We start from the raw sequence: 23064 nt of genomic DNA on the forward strand, positions 1-23064 counted from the left end.
TTGCAGCCATGTAAGGCGCTAACCTGCTTATTGGGGGTATTAGGGGTTCAGTGTCTTACCCAAGGACACTTCGACATGTAACCGGGATGATTCGAACGGGATTCGAACTGGGATCCCTTGATCCCAAGACGAGCGCTCTACCTCCTGAGCTACTGCCGCCCCAACAACAACATTAAATAAATAATGTTGTTGGTTAAAACTAGCGTTGTCTACAAAATCTTCTTCACAAGACAACACAATACAAACTAATGTCAGTTGCAGTTAAGCACGAGGCAAGAAGAAATGCAATGGCAAACAAAAGCCACCAGAGCAGTGTCTCATTTTTAAGAAAACTTATTTGATTTTTCTCCATTTAACACATGGCGTATCGTGTCAGACTGCAGAGAAACATGTCAACAATTTCAAGCATTTACATGGACGTCAGTACAATCAAAATAAAAAGTTTCAAGGATTTTAAGCACCCGTGCAAACCGTGATTAATGCCTAGGCGTGTTATATTTTTCCCTACTTCCGCTGACTTAAAAGATGATGATTTCATGATGATTATCACGCAGTTTGTGTTATTAATGCAACCGTGTCGCAATTTTCCGAAAATACGCCATGCCAAAGTGTGAGAGGTGAGTCACGTCGTTGCATAAGCTTATGAATGAGTTTCTCAATGTGTAATGTGCTGCCTCACCAGTAGATGGCCACGCCCTAATCCTAAGGGCGGGAGCTCCCTTATCGATGCAAGCGATGCCAATTTAATGAATGACATCAATGCAAATGAAGCAGATTTTTGTGAATGGAATTTGTTCTTGGAATGACGTCCTCACGCAACGCTGCCCTCTCATTGGCTGCTGCTGGTCCCCGGTTCGTCGCCCCATTGGCTGCTCCGCGGGATAATTAACCACCTCTACTGCCGATGCACAAACTCTGGTGGCGATATATATAGGGGGCCGCTGGCTTGCTGCTGCACGCAAAAACACAGCTAGAGGTGCTTGTTCCGGACCAAAACTATAACTAAAAAAATTAAATAAATACAAAAAAACGCAGCATTTTTGAGCTTTTTCTATTTTTTGGTGCTTCTCATCGAAGGTGAGTGTTTTCTTCGGGATGATGTGATTTGTAGTAATCCCGATAGCTCTGGGGGGCCAAAATAGAGGGAAAGTAAACAGGATAACGGACAGGCAGGTTTTGTGTGTGTGTGCGTGTGAGAGAGATTGTGTATTTGGCAATGGCAGCTCATTACACTAATGCACTGGTTCCTCAGGGAAGCTTGGATAGAGTCACCATCTCTTCCTCCTCACTCTCATCCCCCCATTCTCCATTCTTCTCTTCTCTCTCTTCAGGCTCCAGTGTAAGTTTTAACTATAATTTTAGACAAAGGTTTAGGCATAGCTACATTTTAATTCCCACAATCACTCACAAATGTGTGTAACTTGGCGATAATGGATATATTTCCATATTTGATAATTAAATAACAGGTCTTTGTTTGGACGTTTTTAGAGAATATTTACTCCTCCAACTGTCCTCAGTTTAATGACTGACTTTGTACTTTTTAATTCAGCTTACATTTCATGTTTTTTTAATGTTGAGACTAATTCAGGAAAAGTTATAACAATTAATATATATATAATTTAAGGGGATTTTTGGGTTTTTTTTAATCAACATTGTGGCGGGTCATTTTGACCTGAGGACAAAAGTAGGGTTATGCAGGGATACGATGCATCTCAATGAAAAGTTTTGTATATTTATACATATTAGCATAGTTATGTTTAAATGATCAATTTTGATCAATACTTTTCTGGGGTTTGTAACTGGGAATTGTGTATTTCTTGTTTGAACAAGGCTTTATTTTAACAGACTTTTCCCACAAGAATTGTAATTTTTTTTTTTAAATAAATGTGTTAATCTGACATTTTTTTAACCTGGATTTTTTTCCTCTTTCAAGCACTTTTTTAATAAATATATTTATTTTCTAGTTGGAGGTCTTATAAAGTTAGAAAAAAAACCTTGAAACACTTTTGTTTAAGCTTTCTTATTGTTTTTGTGACCAAGCTTTGAAACTGAATCAATAGTGTCAGTATGTTCTAACCATGATTCTAGAAATGTTGTTTAAACAAAGCCATGCTTGCCCCCACAAAAATGCTGTGTCGTTTTTGTATAATACAACCCATCACTTATTTTATCATCATGTTCCATATCCTACTTACAGTATATTACATTTTTTTAATATATTAACCAAATATACCTCCCACAGACTCCCCCAACCCCAATTCCATTCATCTTCCTCATTCACACATGTACCCCCATCCTTAAACAACTTCAATAAACCTCAGAATTTGCAGTACCTCCCTCCTAGTTGGATGCTTTCAGGAGTATTAAGAATGGCCTGAAATTTGCTCGTCTGGAGGATGCGCTTCCAAATCTAAGCATTTGTGTGTTTTGCACAGGGGGGTGCTATGGTCATGCTGAAGCTCTCTGTGTTCTTGATCTCATATGCCCTGGTCATCTGCCAGATGTACTGCTCGCAAGCTGCCCCTGCTAGGTAAGAGTGATTTGTCACCTGTAGCTACCTTACGACTCGTGTACATTTTGAGCCAGTTTAAAAGAAAAGCTAATCCATTTAAGAAGTTGTTGCCTCCTATTATCACTAATTCAATTTGCTACCACATTCCACTTATGTAAATAAAGACGTTTATTGCAACTGTAAATTATCATATGGGGATTGTTGCCGTGGCCACTAATCTCCATTCACATCCAATTTAGAGTTATAGAAGACACATAAAGTGTAGTTGGACCTGCTGATAGAGCAACATGAATTGTGTAAAAAAAAAAAATCACAGAAATTACTTTATAACCATTTGTAATAGTTTTTCCAAAAAATGTTTAAGACACCAAATAACTTGAAAATAATTGGTTCTGCTTCTATAGTTTGTAAAAAAAAAAATCAACAATGATTTTCTCTCTGACTTTGTCAAAAAGTGAATTTTAAGATTGAATAATACTGAAAATAATACTTGAAAACAATACTGTATTTATTTTACCCTAATTAAAGATATAAAAAAATTGCTTACATTTTTATATTATCATTATGTTTGAAACCATGTGTATTATGCATAACATATATAGTGCTCAGCTATAGAAAATTGTAATTTCATTGCTATTTCAAAATTATAATAATTACTACAGCAAAAATACTAACATTTTCATTTTTTTCTTATCCTGTATTTGGTTGAAATTCACATCCACAATGCAAACAACAGTGCACATGAATAAACATTAATATACATTTTAAAAATAATATATCTTCTAATCTAATTCTAAAGGAATTCTTGAGTTACAATTTCACATAGTAAAGGGTGTTTTAAACATGGTGATATCCTTTGAGATGTAAATATCAAAGCAAGTGTTTTGAATCCCTCTATCAAAAAATAAATTTCTAACAGCAAAATCCTTGGCTAAGCTCCCGTTGACTTGCGCAGGCGCGCCCAAAGTAGTGCCCTAACATACGCACATTTATCTTTATAAGAGGCCTGGTAAAAGCATCAGTATCAATTTATCTAAATGCAGATGCACATTAAGACGTGGGGGCACTTTGCGCAGATTGTTTCTCTGCCTTGGCGGGCGGCCCTCCAGGAACCGACGTCATCCCTCTGTTTGATGGTGATGTCCCTTCGTGCTTTCCCCGCGCCACCTTGACCCCTCCCATGCATGCATCACGTACCCCCATTCCATTTGCCCGGGGCCAACTGAACCCATTTCATGTCAGTCACACAATTAGAACCTATCATTATTTAGAAGTTCTAACAAAGGATGTTCGACGTCACTTTTTTTCCCCCACACCGATACCTGTACGGGTACCCACTCTTGAGTAGTCCCTGATACCAACTACCAAAACTAGTAGTTTATATAAAATTTGGCTTCAAAAACCAATGACATTCAGTGTTTCCCTCACAATTTTGTGAGACCATGGTGGGTGGACAGTCTAGTGGGGTCCTGCGGCATGCTCCCCTGGAAATTTCTTTTGTAGATTTTAAATTCAAACGGATCCTTCTGGTGCATTTTTTAGAGCAAAATCAAAAAGCTAGATTTATGATGAATGTGTGCCCTTCTAATTTATTAAATCATAAATACATTAGTTATGAAAGGGAATGGCCCATCAAACAAGTCACACCCACAAAGCATTGTAAACAAGATAGGAGTTTAATGCAAAAATCTGTTAAAAGATAAATAGTGTTGTTCCGAGGCTGTACTATTTTAAGGTAGCGTCTCGGCAATTAAACAGACCAAATTATTGATATGAGTTTTAAATTTACTTAGATATAACACTCTTATCGGTGATTTGTAAATTACAGTAGTAAATATCAGTACCTTTGCTTTGCTGTTATGACAGGATGCCGGTTCTTCTTTGATGGTTTACAGGAGGTTATTGTAATGTGTAACTTATGAACCACCGTTAGGGCACTCATCCAAAAAAGCCTTTTCCTGCTCAGGACGAATTTTTTAACTGCTTGCAATGGCAACGCTACGTTTTTATGCTCTGTTGAACACGCTGGCAATGCGATAAGGCGCTGGCCAGGTTTTTTGCATGGAAAGCTTGGTGCCAAACTCTTTTTCAGTTTGCATAGAGTTGACAACTTGCTGAAAACACGACACTTGTCAATGTCACATTTCACCCAGCCGTCTAACCACAGTGCAGGTGGGGCAGAACACAAAAACAATCGAATGTCATCACAGAGGGGCTGACAAAGATATGTAGCACAAATTTACACATGGTGTTTCGGTCATTTAAAGAAGAAATCGAAACAATTTTTCATTAACTTTACATTTATATATATGTATCTGAATCTGTTTTAACATATTTTTAATAAAGCAAGTTAATGAGATTCTAGCAGGACCAATTACACCAAGGCAGCCAGCCAGAATCTGCTAATGAATGGTAAATACTGATGAAATTTTTGATACATATGTATCCCATCACAAAATATCCTATCTTCAATTTTTGTGATTTGTATTTACTGATTGTCAATTTAAACTTTATAAATACTTCCATCCAGCGGAGTTTTGGTGAAACATCCCCACATACATATAGATGCACTTATGCATGATTATTTTTTGCTCCCTCCAGACCGGCGTTGGAATCCATGTCAGAGAGGGTGACTCTGACCGACTACGAGGCACGGCGATTACTCAACGCCATCGTCAAAGAATTTGTGCAGATGACGGCTGAAGAGCTCGAGCAGCAACAGCAGGCAGCTGAGGGAAACAGGTACATTTATGCTCAAAATATTGATATGGTTATTAACAGAGATACAGCACTATATGATGAATATTACTTTTAAACATTAGTAATAGTCGGTATAACAATATTCCGGGATCATTTAAATGCCCGCCTCCTTCCTTGTGATTGGATCTGTTTTTTTTCAAAGGATTCAAAAAAATCCATTTTTAGTAATTCCATACTCTTCATACACACATTTCCTTCTGTAAGGAGGGACTACAAAGAACTCCCCTGTCCTTGACATTTCAATTTAAACATGTTTAGTTTATTTGAGGTGCACAAAGCTATTAACATACCCCATTTTTTGGGGTTAACTCACCTAAACTAAAATTTTGAGCACATTCAAGACAATTATGCAGCTCTTCAACACAAAGTTCTTATATTTTTCCCAATTCATGTTGATAGATGAACTCTTTCCACAATCTTTACGAATTTGAACAATTTTCACTCCAAACTTCAGGGCCCGTTAAAGACATGCAATTAACAGAAGTAATTATTCCTCATCATTTCAACTATGGAGAGTAAATTGATGACATTTTGGGAAACATTTTCTAATATTCTAATGTCAATATTCCTAAAATAAAGCAACACATTTACTTCCTTGAATATTTTTTTAGTACTTTCTTACCATTGCAATTTGAAATGTTCCTGGCCATTTAAGACAAATTTTCCTGAGGTGGTATATCTCATCTCATCTCATCAGCTGCACCGCTTATTCTCAGTACGGTCGCGGGGATGCTGGAGCCCATCCCAGCAATCATCGGGCAGTGGGCAGGGGACATCCTGGACTGGTTGCCAGCCAATCGCAGGGCACACGGGGACAGACAACTCACTCGCTCAGTCACACCTAGGGACAATTTGGACCGGCCAATTCACCTGAAATGCATGTTTTTGGAATGTGGGAAGAAACCGGAGTGCCCGGAAGAAAACCCTGGCAATCGCGGGGAGAACATACAAACTACGCACAGTAAGGCCGGGAGCTGGATATGAACCCACTCAGGAGGTTCCCGCGACCTCAGAACTGTGCCGCACACGCGCTAACCACTGCCCCGCCGTGCTGCCCGAGGTGGTATATTTTCAAATAAAAATATTTTATTAAGAAATCGTAATACAGGAAATCTAAACTTCAACATACACATTCCTAAACTCAATAAAACTATTGCACATTTCATTATGATTCAGATCAAAAATTCACATATTAAGACTTATTTAATATATTGTCCAATCTTTCTTCCACATTTCTCCCATTTTACATGTTCAGTAAAAACTAAACTACACAAACTACACAAATTGCATCTTCGTAGTTGTTACTCTTTGTGGTAATCCAATTTACACTCCAAACGCAGTCATGAAATACTCCGGCATGAACAAGTTGCTCGAATCACATAGAATAAATGTTTTGAATGACATGCATGACATGCTTGCATGAGAATGGGAATCAACAGTTTGTTCTAAATATGTAAAACAAAAAATGTGTGAAAAAAAATAAAGAAAACCTTTATCGGTGAGGAGTAGATGAATGGGTGCATTCCTTTGCATGAAAAGGATGAATGTGTGGTTAAGCAGTGAGCATGCAGTGAGAAAGGGAACAGTTAGTTCTTAAGTGGTTTGCTGGCACGAGATAGACTGGCATGCTTGCATTGAACCTGTGAATGGAATGAAGGAATATAATGAATTGAAAATTATGCACTGTAAAGAAAATGCATGGTTGGAGACAACCACAATGTATCCCACTGGAGATCTCTTGGATTTTCTCATTTCTGTATGTTTAAGTGTATGAACAAACATAAAGCCGAAATGTTAATCTACTTGTTGTTTAAGTCGGGGGAAAAAAAAGGAAAAAAAAAATTATATATATATATATATATATATATATATATATATATATATATATATATATATATATATATATTACATTTACTGATTTTTTTCAGCAGACAATAGACCATGTGTTTTACCTAAAGAAAATTAAAATATAGAAATAATCGAATTAAAACAATTCAACTTGTATTTAGGCGCAGGTTATGTTTATGGTTCAATACTATTGTTTTCCCTAATAACATACTCAAAACCTGAGTAGTAATTGATACCTTGACATATCAATACCACTAATGGATAAAATCCCATCCCGATTCCTCCAAAAAGACTGAAGACTTTGACACCCCCCAATAGCATTTGTTAAAAGCACATTGTGTATTATTTAACACCTCGTAGTGGTAAAAAAAAGTATCATTCATTATATATATATTGATTTTCTTAATAATTTTAATTTAAGTAATTATTTTGATAATAAGCAAAACTGTCCTATAAATCAGATTTTTTTTAAATACTCGCAGGTCAAGAAGTTTTTGTTCATTTTACACAACTTGAGGCTCACTGAAAGGGAGCTCAAATATTTGTCTGCCGTCCTGTTAGCAAAGGGTACCCCCAAAAACCTAAAACCTTGTGAAAGTCTCGGCAAAGAAATGAGTAGATGGTGCAGTTTGGCCACTTTAAGTCTCCGTAGTTTGTAATCTCCATGTGCTATGTAGCACTCGTTTTTCAGTTGCACTTACAGTGCAGCATCAGCTAATGGTCGAATATTACTCAGTAATATTGGTTATTGGTTGGTTGGTTCCTTCGACCACTAAGGTCGTAGGGGAACCATTTCCTGTGGTGTCTTGGGCAAGTACAGCCTGGTGGAGCCCATCTCTCTCCAGGCCAACATATGTTTCCAACCTTCAATATCGACTGAAGTGTCAATATTGTAGCCCTAATTAGAAAATTGCTACAAGAGGGCAGTCAATTTTTGTGTCCTTCAACGCTATGAGTACAGATGTATACACAAAAAAAGACGGCATAGGAACCAAAACTAATTTTAACTTCTATTTTGAACAAAGTTTTAAAATTGTTAAAATATTTTGTTCTTCAGAATTAGTGCATGATCAGTACTATAATTGATCCTCACAGAATTCCAGTGGGATCCAATGATTCTTCCTGCATGTTTACTTTGGTCCAGCCTGATCCCACCCCTGTGCATGTGATCTGTATGCATTGTTTACCCCAACTCTAACAGCATGGCCCGGCCGCTAACCAAGCGCTGCTCCAACCTCAGCACCTGCGTACTGGGCAAACTCTCTCAGGAGCTGCACAAGTTGCAAACGTTCCCACGCACCAACGTTGGAGCGGGAACGCCCGGCAAGAAACGTAGCGTTCCCGAGGGCGAGCGCTACGCCAGCTACGGCGAGACGTTTGAGAGCATCTAACTACTTTTTACGCCCTCATCCACTGCAACTCATTCCTTCCCAGTCGTCCTTGTTGGCCAACGCATGTTGGTGTGACTTGCATGACTGATGTCACGAGAAAACAAAACAGGCCTCCATCTCGATTCTCAGACTACGGCTGGGCGATCAATTCAAGTTTACTGTATTTTCCGCACTATAAGGTGCACCAGATTATAAGGTGCACCCCCATAAATAGTCTTTTGTCATTACAGTAAGAGCTTCAGTCTATATAGATACATTATGATGCAATAATGTGAGCAGTATCCCAAATCGCAAAATATTGAATTCATTGGAATCGAACCATAGTAGTAGCGGTGGAGGCGTCGACACATTACCAATAGGATTACAAATGAAAAGGCATTCGATTTTATCTAATTACCACACTATTTTACAACACTGATTTGTATAGTGCATTCTGATAGGTTAAGTCAGCGGTCAGCAACAAGCTGCTCTGTAGCCAGGTGCAGTTTTTTGGCGATCTCTAGTGGCTCCCTGGTGCTTTTAAAAAAATGAATGATAATGGAAAATGATTATATATATATATATATATATATATATATATATATATATATATATATATATATATATATATATATATATATATATATATGTACATGTATATATTCTTTTTTTAGTCCAATATGAATCTTTCAACATGGGTTAAACAGTCTGTCCACTTCTGCATCTGTGTGTCAATAACCTCTCGGTTTAATGTGAATGCGTACGTAAAAGAGCTTGTATAGTATTTTGTTAAAAGACTTTGTTTTCTAAATTCTAGAACATTAATTGTGGATGAAGTCGAGAAAATGTTTAACGTAACAGAATGCACTATGCAAATCAGTGTTTCTGGCACTGTGAAACTGGTGGTCTAGTTGTAATGTGTCAGCACTCTCAATATCATTACTCAGGTTCTATTCCCGTTGCATGCAATGCTGTGAAATTTAGGTCAGCAATGTTAGTCGATTTGCACAACAATTGCTCAAATATGAGACAACTGTAAAACCTTGGATGGTAATTAATACCAATAATTACTGTATGCATTCCCAATCGTATCCGCTGTATTCTGCGGTATATGAGACGCACTCATACGCAAATTGGGGTTTTTAGTGTGCTTTATAGTCTGGAAAATATGGTACTTTAGTTTGTGGAGAAAATGAATGACCACTCTAGGAAATATTTTTTTTGGGAAGCTTTTTTCGTTAATATATACAAACTAACATTTTACCGGTTTTGACAGCAATGCAATAAAACAGAAAGCAACTGTGCCAAGAAAACCATCTGCAGCAGTTCAGAATCAATACTTATCTAATCACTTGGCAATCACGTAAAACATTTTAAAAAAATATGTCATGCTTCAACTTGCCTTGTTCTGACCAACCAACGAAAAAATGGAAAACTATGAAGTTTATTTGGGGCCAGCCAAATGGCTCCCTTGAGGACAAATACTGCCTCTTTTTCTTGTTTTGCCTGTTGTTCATTATTCTAAGAAAACGATTTAGTGCTTATTGTATTATATTATGACGGCATCTTGCCTGAAAAGCTCCTTTTAAAACCATTTACTTGCCCATAAATACAGCTCAGTTTGTTCACATTTATTTGTGACTGACAAAGAATTACAATTGTATTGTTTTCATTAGTTTACAATAATATATTCTTTATAACTTAAATTAGAAAAAAAACATATAAAATCCAAAACTATTCTATTATGGGATTTTTTTTCGCCAGTATAGCTTTAGGTGATCATTTTTGTTCCATGTACGCTGCAAAAAGTCCAGTTAGAAAATTTAAGTGAAACAAATAAAATAATCCCCCCAAAAAAATTGGCAAGATGTTTTTGCTCATTTAATTTTTTTATTATCTCATGAACAATTTGAATAATTATTCTGGCAAGAAAATTCAATTTTTAGTTTATTTTATTTCTTAATTATTTTATGAAAATATTTAATACATTGCATTTTTAGTGTAAATTATTCAAAAACCTTAAGGTGAATCATAAAGTCTAAACATATTTAACATTTATTTGATTTCATAGTGAGATTATTTACCTTGGACAAATGATTACTTTACTTGTTTTCATACATTTTCTTAAATTAACTTTTTGCAACGTGTTCAGAAAAATAACGGTTGCAGTTTAGCGCTGTGACAAAAGAAAAAAGTTAGTTCAGCAATAGAAATATATCAGTTCTCCAAAAGAAAGGCAAACTGATGACCCCGAAATGGATCATTTTACAAAAATGAAACATGAAATCTAAAATAATACATTTCGATATTTTATTTTAAGGCTGTGACGCCCAGCCCTAGTTCAGACAATCAGATGTGTTTTGCCCTCACACAAGCAAACCAACACTCAACTTCTTCGTGTGTAACTTGAAACAGCAAACACGTACCGCCATGTTCCTGATTCAATAAACATATTTTTCTACCAGAAAGCCTTGGCAGACTTTCTTTTAGTTTAGTAGAGAAAGAAAGAAAAAGAAAGAAAGAATATAGAAAGAAAGAAATGAGATGGAGGCATAATCTGTACGAAGGTAAGAACATCAGACAAACTAAAACTACAATGCAAACATTTTTATAACAAAATTGTATTATAATTGTGTTTAGTGCCTTAAGTTATTACTTGATTTAGTTTTATGAAATAAAAAAAACATCTGCATAGTTCTGTTGGAAAATGTTTCTGTCCATCAGACAGAATCATTAATTGGTTTTTCAATTGAGATTGATGTAGCACCAAATTCTTGCACGGGAAAAAAATATTTATCTTGAGATTTTTTTTCTAACCTTATACGGAACCCATTGTGTGTATTCTTCACAAGTACAGTAATCCCTCGTTTTTCATGGATTGTGTTACACAATTATGAAATTATAATTTTAAAAATAATCTTGCTACTAATTGCACTATTGATTAGTTATACAAGATGTGATTGGTTGGCTTGAGCACTTGAGCAGAAAAAGCAGCTTTCTATGTTAACCTGATTTAGGCAAAAATCTCAATATGGCCAAAAAAGGTGAATTTTGCACTTCTAGTATTAGTGTGATCATTACATTTTTGCCAGTTTAATTCTTAACACTTTAATACTATCCACTCTACTTCAGATTATATTTTGTCAGGACAATGTCGATGTTATTCGGGGAAAAAAAAGTGGAGTAAAAAAACTTTTACCTTTCTTGAGCATGCGGAGAAGTCCAACTTTTTGGACGATAGGAGGCATCTTCCTCCACCTTTTGGTGCTTTTGTGGGTCCAGAGCATTTTGTTGACATGATGGCTTTTCGAGAAACTCGATATTGAAAAATATTCGTGCGTAGGTGGGTCAAACTGTTTTACGTATGTGTACAACTTTATTGATGCGCAGTGTTCTTGATGCACAAGCAGACACAGGTAGAAAAAGAGCCGGGCAACCTTTTAGCCAATTGGAATGCAGAATACAATGCATGATGAAAAGCCACAAAGTATGAAAACCGCAAAAAGTAAATCGCAATTCAGTGGGGGATTACTGTACTCAATACTTTTACATAGGGTTTGTTTTACCTCACTAGTGACACCTGGCTTTAGTGCTCGGCCATCCCTAAGTGGGAGGAAAAATAAAATTAAAAGCATGCTTGTTCATGCATGTTTTAACCTGATAAACTGTTAATGGTATGATTATTAATTTTACCTAATGTATTTTTTGGAGTACAAGTCACTTCGGAGTATGAGTTGCACCAACCGAAAAATGCATAATTAAGAAGTAAAAAACATACAGTATATTCAGTATATTCAGATTCAGATATACTTTATTGTCATTCTTGTACACATGTATACAGAACGAAATGTCGATACATCTGACCCGCACAGTTTCCTTGAATGTACAGATATAAATAAAATGTTGTATTGAGTATTGAAATACTAATATATATATATATATATGTATATGTATATATATATATATATATATATGTATATATATATATATATATATATATATATATATATATATGTATATATATATATATATATATATATATATGTATATATATATATATGTATATATATATATATATATATATATATACATATATATATATATACATATATATATACATACATATATATATACATATATATATATATATATATATATATATATATATATATATATATATATATATATATATATATATATATATATATATATATATATATATATATATATATATACACATATATATAGTATATAGGTCGCACCTGGAGTTTAAATAACTTTTTAGGGGAAAATGTATTTGATGAACACCAATAACACACATGTTCTTGAAAGGCAATTTTAACTATCTATAATTTAAAATTAAAATAAAATAAAATGTCCCCCCGCGTGAAAAGCTCCCCCGGCATATGTCAATTGCGCAAACGTTACCAAAACAACTTTGGATCTCATTTTTAAGGAACGTATCATAACAGTAAAACACAAGAGTATTTGTACCTTGTATAAAAAGTATATAAAGTTGAAAATATTTACTTTGACACCTTATCTTCTGAACATTCGTGTCCCGATTGGTAAGAAAAGGTGGTCTAGAGTGGCGTCTCGCGGTCTAGTGTGGAAATAACATGTTAAATGATACACTGTACCGGTAATAAAATTTTTAAACTCAGTCATATAATAATGTGTTAATAATTTTGCATGTAAATTGCAACAGACTATAAGTCACACTATTCTGGTCAAACTATGAAAAAAAATGCGACCGATACTCCAGAAAATACAGTATCTTGAGGTAATGTAACGCTAACAAGCAAGTTAAACCAAGATGAAAAATATGACAATGTTTTGAGTTGAACTTTTTTACTTTTTCTGGACAAATTGTGACGTACGCTATTCTAACCACCCACCTTATTCTAAAGCAGCGTTACAGCACAGAAGCGCGCCTGCAACACAGCCACTTGTGTGACCCACCGCCTTGCAGACTTCCTCAGCCGGTCGGGTGGGATGGGCAGCAGCAACTTTGTGCCCACAAACGTTGGCGCCAAAGCCTTCGGCCGGCGGAGGAGAAGCATCGCCATGTGACTGCCCGCATGCACTTTCAGGAAAGAAAAAAAAAACGGTATGAAAATGTTAAGTTTAAAATGTGTATACACTCAAAATAAGGAGAGAAGACATCAATAGAAATTTAATTTGAGAGTAGAACAGGGGAGAACTTAATCCTCAGATATAAAAATTCCAACCTGTCCTGAAGCCCTCCCCTGAGCCATCTCGTTTTATTAAATCTTTAAGGTTACAAAAAAAAGCCCTACAGGATGTAAAATCAAAAGACAACAACATGATTAGCCGATAGCAATGATGTAATCGTCAAAACAATGAACAAAAACGAGCAATAACAGCCAAATTAAGGAACTGGCATTATATGAAATCTCATTTGCAGGTGTCCATAAAAAAACGGAATGAACTTATCATCAAACATATTGGCTAAAACAAAATAACATTTTACCCATGCATTTTCACTGACATTTCAATGCAGGTCAAATATAAGCACAATTTTCCAATGTATTTTTCAGCAAAAAAAAAACATTGGAATTTCATCGAATGCAACCGAGATTTGATGGTTGTATGGAGGTAAACTAATAACATGATTTTGTCTTTCCTCTTACTTTTTTTCACAGGTTGACACAAGGTGGAGAAAACATTGAGAAAATAAAAAAGGATAACAGACAAACAACAAGAATGCAGCAGAAAATCAGCAGTGAACCGGCCCTCAACAAACACTCATATTAAAAAAAAACATTGTGTCCGTCTTGCTTTCGGCCCTCTAATAAAGCACTTTAGTTCGTGTAAACTTCCCCATTTTTATACATGCATTTTGTTGAGACAAAAAACCTGAAAAACACAAAACAAAGAATAAAAGAACAAAAAAGTCCTCACCAAGTTTTGCACCTCCTCCTTTTCCTTTATTGTTAACATTATTCAGTCAGCTTACCCAACTTCTCCCCCCTCTCAAAAAAGGGGGGAAATATATATACCGTACACATCTTACACCCTCCCCCTATCCTTCCCAAACAGTGGGCTGTTGTCTTGTGCCTTGATGTAGAACAATTTTCATGATTGTACAGTTCAGTGAAAAATGCAAGTGGTGGTGATGATAATGAAGATGACGATAAATATTGTCAACAAAATATAATGTTGGAAAAAAAGACGTTTGTGCAAAATTAAAATGTATTTTAGATACACTCGGGTTTGGGGTACTTGTGTTGTTCTTTGCAGGTTTTCAGAAGGGACCACTGACCATATTGATTATATTCGTACATATTCTATCCGATAGAAATGAACAAACATGAGAACAGAGTAATGTGTTTATGCGTGTGATTCATGGTCGGACTGAGATCCACACTCGTGCATACACATGCTACACATGCTAACACTTAGTTGAGATATGTCTGGCAAAATATGGGCGAATAAAAAGTGCATGGGTAATTGCCGAATAAAGCAAGGCAGTGCAACCTGCGGTCAGACTTGTTCTTTTTGCTGCATCAGAGGTCATATATCTTGATAAATATCAGGAGAAACAAATATATTATGTAGACATTTGACGTAAACTACTGCATTATGCTAAAAAATAGAGTTATTCTCATAATGATATTAATTTTTACATCAAAAAGGTATTGTTTTGTTGGAAGGTCATGTTGCGTATTTTTATTATGAATTTTCTTATTTTACAATAGTATTTTTTCAATACTGTATCCAGATTCTCAATGTTTTACTGTCAAATGTGGAGCTGGAAAAAAATGAAGTAAAAAAATCTAATTGACCAATCTAAATGTGTTTGATTGACATTATAAATAAAAAAATTACAAAAAGTAGTTGTTACAACTAACACTGTTTAAAGTGTGCGACATTTTTGTACAAAACCAAACTAAATAGCTAGTTATCAACTAGCAGAAATTATTCTATTTTCACCTACGGCGTAGGTCCTACGCCCTTAAAAGTGACAATGTTTTGAAACTTTTTATAAAGCTGTGTTGGGGCTGAGTAACTTTTGGCTAACTTTATTACCAGCAGGGTGATAAAGACCAGCGCATAAAATCGCCTTGTTTTAATGTTTCTGATAATAATGTATTTTATTGCACCGCATAAACGAAACATGAAACCAAGTTTAAATTGGCTTTACGTCTTTAAAAACTTTTGTCATTAATTTGCCATTGGACTTTGAACTGTACCATATGTTATCCTCTCATCGCCTGTATATAAAAGCTTGCTGCTTAGTTTCTTTTAAACAAGGGTAGGGTATCAATCACTGACTCCAGTTTCATACTCCACAGTTTCTAACTCCGCGGCAAAAAAGCAGGTGAGTGCATGGCATGATTTTAGTGAAAAACACCAGTAAGTGTGAGCTCCGTACATGAAGAAGCAGCATAGCGCTTTTTGAAAAGGAGGTGGAAATGACAATTGACACGAACAGATAAACTATGCCTAATAATTACAACAGGATTCCGACAGCTTAAGGCAAGTTAAATTCAAGACTTAAGACTTTTTATAATGCCCTTTGAAATCAAATTTAAGACCAAGTCAACAAAAATATACAATTGAAACAAACAAAACAAAACAAAAAAAATGCACGAATTAGAGCCAATTTGAAACATTTTCTTTGGTCCAGTTGAAAATTTGCCATCTGAAAAACATAACGCTTTCCAAAGTGTGAGTGAAAGTTAAGGTTTTAGTTTCAGTCAAAACTGGCAGATAACTACTAATTCCAAATACCATTTCTGCAACATGTATGAAGCATTTTTATCATGATGTACGAAAAATCACTCAACCAAATCAAACCAATATAAATCCTATGTGTATGTCTTGATTACGGATGTGACTCAGCTTCTGATTGGCTACCGATCAGTAATTGTACCCAGTCCTGTATGTCCCCTTTTGTCAGTCCGTCTGCAAACCTCAGTTACCACTAGGCAAGCCTTTTCGACCCTGACTCCCACCTGTCCCGTTTTTTCGCTCCCGTCCGTCCCCTGGCTTCGACCCATTTTTGATCCTGACCACGTCTACTCTCCCGTCCCGGCTTTCGACCTCTTTTTGTCCCCGACCACGTCTTCTCTGCTATTCTGGCTTACGACTTGCTTGTGACCCCGACCACGTTTTTGCTCTCCTGTCCCGGCTACTGACTTGTGTTTCCGTCCTCGACACCGCCATCGCTCGCCACGGAAGATCCACTACAGCGTTCGGAGCACAATCTGAGTTTCAGAGGTACCTGCTTCCCGTGTCCAGCAATCACCAGATCGTGGGCGCAACCCTTTCTCTTTCTTCCAATAAAACTTGTGAGAAACGCAACGCAAATGGGTCCTGTCTCCGTTCTGGTCCTGACAGTCTTCACATTTTGAAAGACTTTTGAAAATTGGATTTAAAACATTTTAAAGCCAATGATGGCCTTATTTTTAGAATAATGAATTCATCTCCTTTTAAGACTTTTCAAGGATCCTCGAGAACCCTGTACAAGTGTACTATTTCCTATACTATATCCTACATTTAAACAAGGTGACAATTCAAAACATTTTAAACCAATTTCATTGACATTCAAAAAAAATAATGTACCGTATTTTCTGCACTATTAGGCGCAGCTAAAAGTCTTCAATTTTCTTCAAAAGTCAAGTCTAGTCAAGTCATGTTTATTTGTATAGCCCTTACCCTCAAAGCTGACCATGCGCCTTATAATAGGATGCGCCTTATACGTGGATCAATGTTGAGACGCAATAGGTCTCGCAACTACGGTAAGCAGCCACCGACTCGATTGTCCCCCATAGAAGATGAAGTGCCTGGTGCATGCTGCAATATTATGTACCGGCGTTTGATTTCCTAACCAATGTGTCAATCATTGTTTGAATCAGTAAGTATTGGCTAGAGTTATTCATAGGTAAAAGAGGCGGGTCCTTTTAAGCTTTTACAGGCTCGTATAGGCTAAAGCAGGGTAAAACAAAGCCTGCAAAGATATAAGTCCCAAGTTAGTTTGGTCTACGGCCTGGAGAAAATAATTTTACTAGTCTGTATTTGTAAATAGGGATTATGTGACTAAACAGATACTTAGAAACAAGCAACAATGCATAGATGCTTTTCGGCTTATTTTTTATTTTTATTTGTCAGCATTATCGCGTGTTTTGGAGTACGTACATATTTTACATGGTTGGATTAATTAAACTCACGGATGTACAGAGACCACGGTTAAGTATTATCATAAAATGTGATGGCTGCAAGATGATATATTTGGTGAGCTACCATGGCTTTATATTTTTCGGATATATTTGTTTCAGACCGATTTTGATGGTTCTGTGATGAGTATATTTTCAAATGGTCATCATAGCTTGAATTCCAAGAGTTTATGCTTCCCCGTGACATGTGGAATGACATATTTCAGTGACTGGTAACATCGTGCAGACACTGTGTCTGTATGTGTCTGAGACATGTATTTGCTTCTCAACAGTCCGATGGCCCACCGGTGGGCTGTCAGGAAGTTAAAGAGTTAATAAAGGATTTTTTTCGTAGGTCGTGGAATGTATAAGTCAGAGTGACTTATAGATGAAAAAATATATAGAATTTCACAGACATAACTATACACTGTGCATGGATACATATAGCACATTGTATAATCATGTAACTTCCATTTAGCACTCATTTTTGTTTACCTAAAACTAACTCTGGGTTTTACGGTAGTATAGGTCGAAAACATTGCGGACTACAATTGCTAAACGTCGGATGCTACAGGTATCGAACCCTGGTCATGAAGGTGAGAACACCAAATCCTAACCACTAGACCATTAGTGATATAGACGACATATGAAAAGGCATTTTGATTTATCTCATTATCACACTATTTATATTCACAGTAGCAGAAACAAATGTTAGAGAATGGAGAAAACAACTAGGCCTAAAAGATCAAATTAAATGAAAAAAAGCATGACGTGAGAAACAATTTTTTGGCGCACCTGATGATGAATCGGACATTAAGTAAATATATTGTAAATGTGATGATTGTATTGTGTTTTTAGCAAAATTATGTCTGTGAGTTTAATTGTGTCTATGCGTTTACATTTTTAATAATTAATTTGAATAATTGCCACACGTATCCACAATGTTTGCCACTTAGAATGCTTAGTTTGAGCTGAAAACAATTGAAACAAAAATGTATACTGATTTTTAATAAACATTTAGTCATGTGCAATTTACACGAGTGCAAATTATACATGAATAAATACGGTGCATTAAAAGATACATGATTTATCTTCACCCTTGTCCGAAACTAGCATCAACATGTACTGTGGTACCAAAAATACAAAACTAATTGTATTATTTAATTATTTCAACCATATTTTACTCTTTTGGCATAGTGCTTATAGTACTTTGGAGCATCGTACAGTCTGTAAAATACAGTAGTAATTGGTGCTTCAATTAAAAACGAAAGATCTACAACAGAGAACCTGAAATGTAACAATATGGCTCTAAATCCAGACTTCAGTATTGAGATATTTGTATGTTATCTACATAATATATTTGTTGTCAATCAATTCATTATCTCTACACCATAAATGACACCACACTCTCTAAGTGCATAAAGAATTCATCATTGTAGGGTTTTCTTAAAATTCAGAAAAAAAACCTGTTTCAGGTGTTTTGCTATTTAAAGATGCAACACAAAAGAAAATCTAGAGTAATGGCATTTCTGATGTAAAACAGCTCAGCTTCAGGTTACCAAGACTGTAAATTCAAAGGAACGGTTGGGGGTGAGGGGGTGTTGGCAACAGTGTTTACGCACTGAGCGTCATAACGAGCCCATTCAATAAGAGCGAAATTGCAAAACAGGATATAGTTGATCCTGTTTGGGAGCACGGATGAGTGGCGGGTGTGCGCCCGAGCGAGGGCAGGAAATTTGTCGCCGTCGCTTTGACAAAACGAAGCACGATGATGCTATTTTGTAATGTGAGGAAAATATTTAAGAACGTCCTTGCAGTGGCGCGTTCACTAATTGAAATGATATGCGTGATTAATAGGTAGAGTGAAGCAATCGGTGTATGAGGGAAGTTGGATAGGGGGGTTAACTACTAGCCCCTTTATCCGGATCTCGGGGTCCAGCTGGAGAAAAGCCACAACCACACTAAGATCCGCACGGAAACTTTTCCTGGATGACACAAGCGGAGGAAAAATATGTACATATGATCTCCACATTTGGGTACTTAGTGGGGATGAGAGTGGGGGCAGTTGGAAGGCAGCTTTGGAGGGTCTCTTTCGTTTTTGGAGCTGCATGACCCAATACTGATACAACAACTCCAATGGTGCTTTTAATGGCAGACAGATGCACTGCAAGGGGCCTCTCCACATGGAAATTAGAGGTTTTGTGCAGGAGAAATCAAACCTCCTGGAACTTTGTCCAAAATTTAGGACGACCCCAGTCACATTCCCAGAATCCAACACCACAAAAGCCCCTTTCCAAACCAAAAGTGTTGGAAGATATGTGCTTTTCTACCACTTCTGGAAATGCACTTATTTCCCGTCGTGAATCGAGTCAGGATTTACTATTGATTAACTTTTGTGTTTAAATACGAACACCCAAGATGCAAACTGCAATTGGTTCGTCATGTAGTTGACAAAACGATAAGGGTTGTATCAGTCAATATGGATTCCTGCTAGCTCTGGGAAAGTTTCTGCTCAGATGACTTAAAAGAGGACAAGCGAATAAATCTGGCCCAAAGATACATTTTCATAGGTCAGCTGTCATTAGACCTACGCTTAAACGACCCAACCTTGAACCGGAAAGCTTATTTAATTATAAACCTGTGTCAAACCTACTGTTTCTTTCTAAAGTACCGTATTTTCCGCACTATAAGGCGCACCGGGTTATAGGGCGCACCCCGAAAAAATAGTTTTTGGTCCTATTTTTGACATACATAAGACGCACCGGATAATAACGCGCTACAATGGGAACGTCAACAAAACAGTCAGCTAGTTCAGTCAAACTTATTACCCCCTTAACATTCCCAAAGCTTGCAAAGACGCAAATACGTGTCGAGAACACGTACGGATGCGGTGTCCGTACGATGTCACTCAAATGCATCATTCCATCATTCAGAAGGTTAAAGGAGAATAAAATATGTACAAATACAGAATAGAAAAAAATGCTCTCTATGCCGTCAACCCAACGTGCTATACACATTCATCTTTTTCGGCCAATTGCAGGCTTTGGTTTGCTGTTTAAGCCAATGCCAGCCTGTAAATGATAAAAAGGATCCGCCTCTTGACCTCCGAATAACTTTAGCCAATAGTGATCGATTCAACTGATGATTGACACGTCTTTTTGGGCCAATTGCAGGCTTTGTTTTGCCGTTCAAGCCAATGCCAGCCTGTAAATGATAAAAAGGATCCTCCCCTTGACCTCCGAATAACTTTAGCCAATAGTGATCCATTCAATCCATTCAAATGATGATTGACACATTGGTTAGCCAATGAAACGCCGGTAAATAAATCCCAGCATACACCGCGGAATACTTGGCGTTAGGGGGAAAATCTAGTCGGCGGCTGCAAGTTAGTTGCAAGACTTTGCGAATTAATATTGATCCATAAATAAGGCGCACTGTATTATAAAGCGCATGGTCAGCTTTTGAAAAAAATAAAGGCTATTAGGTGCGCCTTATAGTGTGGAAAATACGGTACCTAAAAAAGTAGTGGCACAGCATCTCAATGGTTTTATGTCTGAGAATAAACATTTTAAACATATGCAGTGTCAGGATTCAAGGCTAATGGCTTTACTGAGACAGCCCTGGTTAAGGTAACCAACAATATTCTCCTGGTAATGGCCTCCTGGGCTTCATCGCTGTTGCTGCTGCTGTATTCCAGTGCTGCCTTTGACACAGTGGACCATAATATCTAACTAGATTGGCAGGAAAAATGGATTGGTCTCTCAGGAACTTCTTCTTCTCATGGTTCAGATCCTACCTCTCAGATAGGACGCATTGTGTTAGATACAATGATATGACCTCTGAGCCATTTAGTGTTACCTGTAAGGTTTCGAAGGGCTCAGTGCTTGGTCCACTTTATTTCAGCATTTATTTGCTTCCGTTAGGTGATATTACTTGCAGGTATAGTATCAGTTTCCATTGCCATGCAGATGAAACTCAATTGTATCTTCGAATGGAGGAATATGCCCCACTAAATTGTGGAAATTTGGAGGCTTGCTTCACTGAAATAAAAAGATAGATATTGCTTAACTTCTTGCGTCTCAACCCAGAAAAGACTGAAATGTTAATTATTGGTTCATGTAAATGTCGTGACTTCTACACAAAACCTGTTCTGAACATTGACAAATGTATTATCACCCAGAGTGACTCAGTCAAAAATGTAGGTGTCACATTTGACCCCAATCTGTCGTTCGAAAGACACTTTGAGAATATTACTTGTACAGCTTTTTTTTTTCATCTTCGCAACATTGCAAAAATTCACCCTATGCTGTGCCAGTATGAAGCTGAAATTATAATTAATGCGTTTGTTATCCCCCGTCTTGGTTACTGTAATGTATTACTCTCCGGTCTCCCGAAGTCGAGCATCAGGAGCCTGCAGGTGGTACACAATGCTGGCAGCAAGGCTTTTAGATAAGATAAGAAAGTTTGATCGCATTACCCCGATTTTGGCTGACTTGCATTGGCTCCCTGTCAGTTTAAGATGTAATTATAAGGTTCTGCGTGAAAAATCTAGCTTGATCAGGGGTATTAAAGCCCAGCCTGACAAATTAACGTGGAATCTGGAATGGTGGTTTTGGCCAAATAACCCTTCTCCCCAAAGTTGCTTCCATACACACACACTGTAGGGCCTACTAAAGGGCAATAGGACAGAGGTTATGGACGGGTTGGGAAGTGTCTTTTAAAATGTTGATGGCAATGCTGCTGTATCACACGGTGATGCCGTATGCCGGAATGCTCTCCGCTGTGGCTTTGTAGGACACCAGCAGCTTTTGTTCCGGTTGTTCCTCCTAAGAACACTTGTTTTTTTAAGTTTAATATACTGTAAGACATTTTTTAACTGTCATCTAACAACTGTTGGTATATGTTACCCCATTGGTCTATTGGTATTTAGGGATATAAGTTCGCTGCTCCAATTGTGACTTCTAACCAAATAGGTTAAAACATAATACTTTCAGGTTCAGATTTTTTACCTGAAATTAAAAGCATTTTAATTCTTCCGATGGATTCAACTTGTTGCCACTACTCTCTGGTTCTATTTAACAGGAATGAAGGTCAAAATTCAGCGGATATGACTCTTTGAATTGGCATTTATACTAATATTTATAGACTCTACAGTAGGTGTGAGTACGAGGCCATGCGATTGTTCAGTCACTATGTAAGCTAATGCAAACCAGCTGACTGCTGTTTACACTTGAACTTTCTTTCACCATTTTAAAACGGCCCCCCTGAAAATCCCACTTTTTCCACACGGGTGTCACTTCCAAGCATGAAAGCAGACACCGGTGGGACAAGTCAAGGCGGTACAGGTCCAAAAACAACAAAAAGTCTGACCCAAAGTCCATTCACCTTCCCC

At 36.8% G+C, this 23064-nt stretch overlaps 1 protein-coding gene and 1 long non-coding RNA gene across 4 annotated transcripts in view; one reads left to right on the plus strand and one right to left on the minus strand.

Annotated features, from left to right (window-relative positions):
* Nucleotides 1–934: 934 nt before the first annotated feature.
* On the plus strand, nucleotides 935–14990 carry LOC148362909 (calcitonin gene-related peptide 1-like). 3 transcript variants are annotated; one of them, XM_088340498.1, is made up of 5 exons: nucleotides 935–1077; nucleotides 2436–2530; nucleotides 5114–5254; nucleotides 13401–13600; nucleotides 14157–14990. In XM_088340498.1, the coding sequence occupies exons 2-4, from the start codon at nucleotides 2445–2447 to the stop codon at nucleotides 13561–13563; spliced, it is 390 nt and encodes a 129-aa protein (XP_088196624.1). In that variant the 5' UTR covers nucleotides 935–1077; nucleotides 2436–2444; the 3' UTR covers nucleotides 13564–13600; nucleotides 14157–14990. The 3 variants fall into 3 exon arrangements, with proteins under 3 accessions (XP_088196624.1, XP_088196625.1, XP_088196623.1); XM_088340499.1 differs by having other exon boundaries at nucleotides 13404–13600; XM_088340497.1 differs by lacking the exons at nucleotides 13401–13600; nucleotides 14157–14990 and adding an exon at nucleotides 8322–10337.
* Nucleotides 12752–23064, minus strand: part of LOC148362910 (uncharacterized) — a 38445-nt gene continuing 28132 nt past the window's right edge. The window contains exons 3-4 of the long non-coding RNA XR_015850917.1: nucleotides 13389–13576; nucleotides 12752–13093 (exon numbers count right to left, since the gene is read on the minus strand). This is a non-coding gene — a long non-coding RNA (uncharacterized LOC148362910). The remainder of the gene's footprint in view (nucleotides 13094–13388; nucleotides 13577–23064) is intronic.

Source organism: Urocampus carinirostris, chromosome 7 (genome assembly GCF_059441175.1).
Source record: "Urocampus carinirostris isolate Australia breed hairy pipefish chromosome 7, RoL_Ucar_1.0, whole genome shotgun sequence".
Lineage (NCBI taxonomy): Eukaryota > Metazoa > Chordata > Actinopteri > Syngnathiformes > Syngnathidae > Urocampus > Urocampus carinirostris.